Source organism: Culex quinquefasciatus, chromosome 2, assembly GCF_015732765.1.
Source record: "Culex quinquefasciatus strain JHB chromosome 2, VPISU_Cqui_1.0_pri_paternal, whole genome shotgun sequence".
Lineage (NCBI taxonomy): Eukaryota > Metazoa > Arthropoda > Insecta > Diptera > Culicidae > Culex > Culex quinquefasciatus.
In genome coordinates this window covers 42,329,340-42,335,745 of record NC_051862.1, presented here as the reverse complement: position 1 = coordinate 42,335,745, position 6,406 = coordinate 42,329,340, and the positions used below count along the sequence as shown (strand labels likewise).

The following is a 6,406-nucleotide window of genomic DNA, read 5'->3' as shown; positions in this document are numbered from 1 at the left end:
TGTAACCCTTGATGCGATGGGAAGGGTGCCGCCAATTCGCCTGTCACAAAACTCATCACACGATCCAAGGTAGCCATGCTCAACCGAGTCAGTTTGTCCGGAGATCCGTTCTCGTGCATAATCTGCCATAGCTGTCCGCGGTCGACTGTATCGTAAGCTGTATTGAAGTCTATGAAGATGTGATGTGTGGGCAGATGGTGTGGGCGACATTTTTCGAGGAGCTGCCTGATCCAAAAAATTTCCCCAAAAAATCTCGCTTGGTAGGGGCTCACGAATCTCCTTGCGTAGGGTTTCAGCCGTTTGCGTGATGCCACGGTAGTTGAATGCCACCGTATGATGAAAGTGGGACATACGACACCATCCTTCAACTTATCCGATAGTTTTTCCTTCTTCCAGATCTTAGAAATCACCAAGTGGATCGCCCTAGCCAACTGCTTTCCGCCATATTTGAAGAGTTCACCGGATAGCTGACCTTTGCCGGAAGCTTGCAGCTTGATTTGAAAAGGGCTGTGATATCTTTCCAAAAATAAGCAAATCCCTACATCATTACGACTGTACACTGCGCTGTAATAAATCCACTTATTAAAAAAATGAGATACTCACGTTAAAGCACTTTGTGAATGGTTTTGAGTTAAGGTACGCTAGCGAATGCCCTCACGTTCTGCCGACCGCTCCCCAAAACGCTTACGTCCCCGTACCGATGTAAGGTAGAATGTTGTCAATCTCCACCAGCCGCATCGCTTCAATCTCCTCGCCGCACATGGTACACTGATTTTCTGTGGTCTCCAGAATCCTGCAGGGAAAGTTCATCATTTCTACAAACCTGTTTGAGCTGAGAGCCCGACACTTACTTCATAAATTCGACTTTTAAAGCTGGGAAATCACACTCCGGACAGGCTGCCACGTCCTCTCGCACGATGTGTTGACCCTGAAACAAACCAAATAAGATCATTCTACACTGCAAAAAGTCCACATCATCCCATCTCACCGTAGCGATACAGATCGGCAGCGTCGTCTTGCACTGGCCGCAGATAAAGTCCATACAGGGCAGGTTCGCCTCGCACACCGGGCACGGACTGGTCTCGTACGCGCCCTCGTCCTCGAGTCCGCCGCGGGGCGCCTTCCGCACGATCGACTCGATCTTCTTGGCGTACTTGGCGTCGATCTGGTTCCGGAACTCGGACCGCATCAGCATCACCGCGTACTCGAACGCCGACTTGCGCAGCCCCGTCCGGTGGCACTCGATTACCGTTGAGGTGAGGATCGGGACGACGTCTGGAAGGTGCCTTGATTTGTAGCTGATTTTTTTTTAGAATATTGAAAAAGTTACTCACGTGACGGAAACTGGGAGATATTCTTGGCGACCTCCAGAAGCAGCTTCGCTGCAACTAGATGATTTCCACGCTTCACGTGCGTTCTTACCAGCGTGTACCGGTGCAGCAGCGTCAGCGACGCCTTCATGTCCGACGCTATCGTCAGGTTGTTACGCTTCAGCTCCTGGTACATCGAGAACAGCAGATCGTGCGCGCTGCGGTAGTTTCCAGCGATCTGTTCCTGGTTGGCGATGATCATAGCCGCTTTGGCGGCTTCCTTGAACTGTCGCTTTGCCATGTACAGCCGGAACAACAGCTTGGGATCTTTGGGAACGCCATCGGTTTCACCGAGCAGATATTCGATCAACTGATTCGACAGCTTTTCATCGTTCGCCGAAGCAACGCAGTCGATCGCCAGCGATAGAGCCATGTTTTCTTCGTTGCTGAAGGATGATGCTTTCAGAAGATGCTTCAACGCTTTTGAGTATTCTTTCCCAAGGAAGTAGTATTTCCCTGCAAGAAGTGTGTACTTTTCGCTTTCAAAGTGTGTTGCCAACACCAGATAATCACTCGGCTTTGCACTGGAGCTCTGCTCCAGGACTTCACCGTAATACCGGATTTTGTTCTGCTTTTGAGCAATTGCGAATGCATCACTGATTGACCCGCACAACACCAGGTATTGTATTGCGGACTCAAAGTCACCGTGCTGCTCAAAGTACCTCGACAGCATTTTGGATCCTTCAACGGATCGTGTCTCGAGCAGAATCTCCGAAGCACTGTGCGGATCGGACAGATACTCCAGGTATATCCGCACGACACTGTCCAAATCACCCGCTAGATGGTAACTGTTGATGGCATCCGCAAAGTGCCCTTCCGCCTCTTTTGCTTTGGCATAGGCCGCGTGCAGCTTCAGACTAGTCACGTTCGGCAAGATGTTATCTACCTTCTTCCACTGCTTCAGCTGGATGAACAGCTCGCAGCACTTGTCCCAGTTTTCACCCCTCTCCAGCAGTATCGCAGCTTCGTTGATATGACCGGAAGCCATCAGCGCTTCACCGCAATCGTTGAACAACTGCTTGTCATCCAGCTCCAGCGCAAGCTGAACACCTCGCCGATAGTCTCCGCACTTGACGCTTGTCCGAGCGATTCCCGCCTTGCACAGCACAACGTGTTGTGTCAGCAGTTCCTGCTGGATCACTCCGTCTGCAGATTTCGGCAGAATGTCACTCTTGAGACCACGTTCGAAGTTCATCAGAGCTTCCGCGTGATTCCCGCTAAAATCAGAAACGTTAAAAAACTTCAAGCTAGACACTGCCGTTCTACGCATAATTGTCCCATGTCAGTTTTGGACGATTTTGACTTTATGCCATTTTTAAGTTCAGTCTGATGTGTACTTTAAGAAAAACACATAAAATCTGGTACTTTGTTCGGAAACTCATCAAAAACAACACCAAGTCTGTTTGTCCCATCGTTGAACTTCTACGCATAATTGTCCCACCAAGTATTTTCTTACACGGAATCATCAGTTTTACTAAGCATTATGTCTTGTTTACCAGTTGTATAGCAAGAGAATCGCAAATAAGGGTGATAAACTGCTAACTGGGGTGATTAGGGACACATAGGGCGAATAGGAACCCACGGGACAATTATGCGTAGAAACACAGAAATCGGTCGAAAAATTTCAATCGCGTTTTTCTCAGTTGCACTTTTTTGAACATGGGACAATTATGCGTAGAACGGCAGACAAGGAAGCTAAACTCACGTAAACTCCAGCTGCTGAGCATACTCCCTCGCCAAGAAGGGAAGCTGATCAGGAGCTAGTGAACCTGCCAGCGCCATCGCCTGTTCCCACTGTAGCAAATCTCTACACAGCTCCAGCGCTTCCAACGGACTTCCACTTTTGGCGAACAGCGTCTTTGCTTCGTCGATTTTGTTCAGCAGCAGGGCACAAAAGCCTGCCAGCGTGTTGAGATCCTCTATTTGTACTAAGTCTTCCAGCGCATAAACCATCGCAACGTCCCCAATGTTGCGAAACACTTTGAGAGCTGAAAAGAAGACCGGTTTAAGCTTCGATCTACCAACTATCGCGACTTGCTACCAACCAAACCCAATGTTCAGATCCGCTATCGCCGACCGTCCCAGCTGTTTCCACTCTTCCTCGTCGTTGATCAGGTTGCACAGCTCCCAGGCTTCGTTGTGCTTCCGCATCCGCACGACCGCCGCCAGCTGTTCCTTCGCATCGCGGCCGGGTTTGTTCGCGTGCGTGTCCAGCACGACCGTGGTCAACCGACCTCCACTTCCGTGCAGACAAAGATCCCCGTCGTACAGCATCAACGGGATCTGATCGCTGATCAGCACGGTAGTGCCGACCTTGTCGACCTTCTTACCCTCGACCGAAGCCCGCACGAACGTGTACGTCACACAGCTGGTCCGATCGAACGCGATGAACACCGTCGGGTGCGAGTAATCCCACAGCACGCCGATCGTGTGCTTGGGAAACTCAGGAATCCGTATGGTTTCCTCCGTTGCGGAGATGTACACGTACCCGTGATTGTGATCGTCGATAAACACCAGCCGTGTGCCATCCAGGTCGGTGTGAAGGGCTTTGATACCGACCTGGTGCCGAAACTGAACTACCGTTGACCAACGCTCCAGCGAAAAGTGCACAATGTTGCCGAGCTGTTGAGAAAGGGTTTCGTAAGTTAGCTATAGCTTTGATTGTATTAGGAACTCACATCCGTAGCGAAGCAAAGAAAGTCGTTCGTCAACGCCAAACACGTGATCACCGACTCCGCCATGCCACGTATCTCATCTGGGAAAATTTTCGGCTCTCGATTCAGGGTAGTCTCGTTTGAAGACTCAATCTGAAAGTTCAATTCGTAAGATCAAGTTCAAGATCACCACTTCCGATCAACCTACCGGATGCAGCATGATCTGACCGCCACACAGAACCGCACAGTACTCAGAACTTAGCGAAACCTCCTTTATCTCGGACATGTACTCGCGATCACCCAGCAGCAGCGGACTATCGTTCAGCGATCGTCCCAGATCGTAGAACCACACGTGGTTGTTCATGCCGCAAGCCAGATGGTACGGTCCGATCGCTAGAAAGGAAGGCTCGATCTCCAGCGTGATCATCGTCGGCGCTGATTTGACCTTATCCGGCGCGTAGTGATGGATGGCCACTTCGGCAAGGCTCGAGAGCAGAGCGATCCGTGGAGGCGAAACGGCGTACAGGGAGTGAAGTTTGGTAACGAACACGCAGACAGCGCCTTGCGAAGTGGTGACGCCCAGTAGTTGGCCGTCGGAGCTCCACTCGATGTTCTTCATCGCGGCTTGATCGTGTAATGTGAGGATCTTGACCGTTTCTTGCAGATTCGACATGGAGTGAATTTTGACGCTAAAAACAGTTACAATTAGACAACTAAGGTAGATTTTTAAAGACTACACTAACTTGTTATCCCCACAGGACGCAATCAGCTCCAGCTCCTTACACACCGCGATACTGTTCAGCGAGTCCCGATGATTCTTCACCTGCCACAGCTCCTGGCCGACTTCCTTCGGATGGGTCGAAATAGCAACTACGTGACCCTGGCTGAACCCAAGCAGTACGTACCCATCGCCGAACCACTTGTGCTGCAGCAGCGATCCGTACCGCTGTTGAAAGCCCAACTCCGTCGGTGAGTCCGGCTCGGGCAGGTGGTACAGGAACAGCGTCCGTTTGCCCAGAATCATCGAGATGGTGTTCTCGCCCGGAACTCGTTCGTCGGTTTTCATTTCGGCAAAGTGCATATCGCTAGGATTGTCCCGCAGCTGGACCGACCTCAGCGTGTCGCCTTCTTCGTTGCTCAGCGAGAGGAACTTGTCTTCGCTTCCCAAAGCTAGCACGTTTTCCGTTGACCAGGCTCCGCATGTTATGCGTTTGGTGTGTTTGCCCAGAATTGGGATACGTTTGGTGGTCAGGTGGTTGTAGATCGACAGGTTCCCTCTAGCTGTGGCCACAGCAAGTAGCATGCCACGTTTGGACCAAACGATACAGCTGGGTGGATCCCTCAAACCAATATCCACAGTTTGCTTCTTCTGGGAGTTAGCATCCCATAGAATCAACTGAGGTGAGTTTTGGGTGATGATAGCAAGTAGATCTCCGTCTCGATCCCAAGCAAATCCGGCGCAGAGGCTGTAACAATAAATTTTGTTGAGCTTCTTGTAGAACTTACGCGTTTCGTTAGAGCTATACAGCTAGTCCATATTTTGTTCTGACGTCTATCATGTCCGAGAAGTACCAAAGCAATTCCAAGCCATGACTCACACCAACTTCTAAACCTTTACCCATCCCAAGGCCAAGAAAACCGATCGATACCGCCAGCCTTACCCTTGAAGCACAATCCGCTCGATGAGCTGTCCCTGCCGATTGGAGATCGCCACCGTTCCATCGCTTCCGGTCGTGGCCATAAGCTGGGCCGAACCGCCCGTTTGCCACAGAAAGTACGCATCTCCCTGTCCGTGCGGTTCCTCGTTCCGATAGAGAACCTGAAACGAAAAAGAAACCCTCGATTCAACCGGATAATATAACGGAAACCTGTAATTACCTTATCGCCGCTCATTGTTCCACACGCGCCAACGCTGCACCACAGCGGTTCCGTTACGTCAAGCTACTCGGAATCGGCCATTTTCAGCAGCTTCAAAAATTTGGTTGAAAAAATCGCCCGTCTTTCAATTCAATTCTGGAAGCCAGAGTGAAAAATTTCTGTTTACCGCTTTCCTAAGAAACGGGTTGCCATGGAAGCCACTAGGTAGACGTCGCGCAAATGCTTTGGTTTTTAATGACAAACGACAACAAGCCGCGCACTGACAGGTTTACTGGTGGAAGCATAAAGGCGAGCATAGAAAAAAAAAACATACAAACGCAACAGGTTGTTTTTTCTTATGTTTGTGCTGCTCACCTGTAGAAAGGTGGAAAGGCCGGCACCAGGTAGGATCATGCGGAATGAATGCACGCTGAATGAAAATGTTTTGTTTCATTCTTTCTGTTTTATTATCTCTGTTTTTTATTTAACTTGATTCTTTGAAAATTAACAAATATAAATATATAT

At 49.9% G+C, this 6,406-nt stretch overlaps 1 protein-coding gene across 1 annotated transcript; it reads right to left on the bottom strand.

Moving 5' to 3' along the window:
- Positions 1 to 545: 545 nt before the first annotated feature.
- Positions 546 to 6,169, bottom strand: LOC6042192 (WD repeat-containing protein 19). Its single transcript, XM_001851284.2, has 11 exons — positions 5,903 to 6,169; positions 5,686 to 5,843; positions 4,768 to 5,490; positions 4,233 to 4,713; positions 4,049 to 4,177; positions 3,416 to 3,992; positions 3,076 to 3,358; positions 1,335 to 2,587; positions 989 to 1,275; positions 852 to 928; positions 546 to 793 (listed from the first exon to the last, which is right to left on the bottom strand). The coding sequence occupies exons 1-11, from the start codon at positions 5,915 to 5,917 to the stop codon at positions 685 to 687; spliced, it is 4,092 nt and encodes a 1,363-aa protein (XP_001851336.2). The 5' UTR covers positions 5,918 to 6,169; the 3' UTR covers positions 546 to 684.
- Between the last annotated feature and the right edge of the window lie 237 nt (positions 6,170 to 6,406).

Bases quoted from the DNA above. Each gene is read 5' to 3' on its own strand.
- LOC6042192 (XM_001851284.2), bottom strand. The intron at 929-988 runs GTGAGATGGGAT...GGTTTGTTTCAG, and splicing joins TGCCGATCTGTATCGCTACG to GGTCAACACATCGTGCGAGA. The intron at 794-851 runs GTAAGTGTCGGG...CTTTCCCTGCAG, and splicing joins TTAAAAGTCGAATTTATGAA to GATTCTGGAGACCACAGAAA.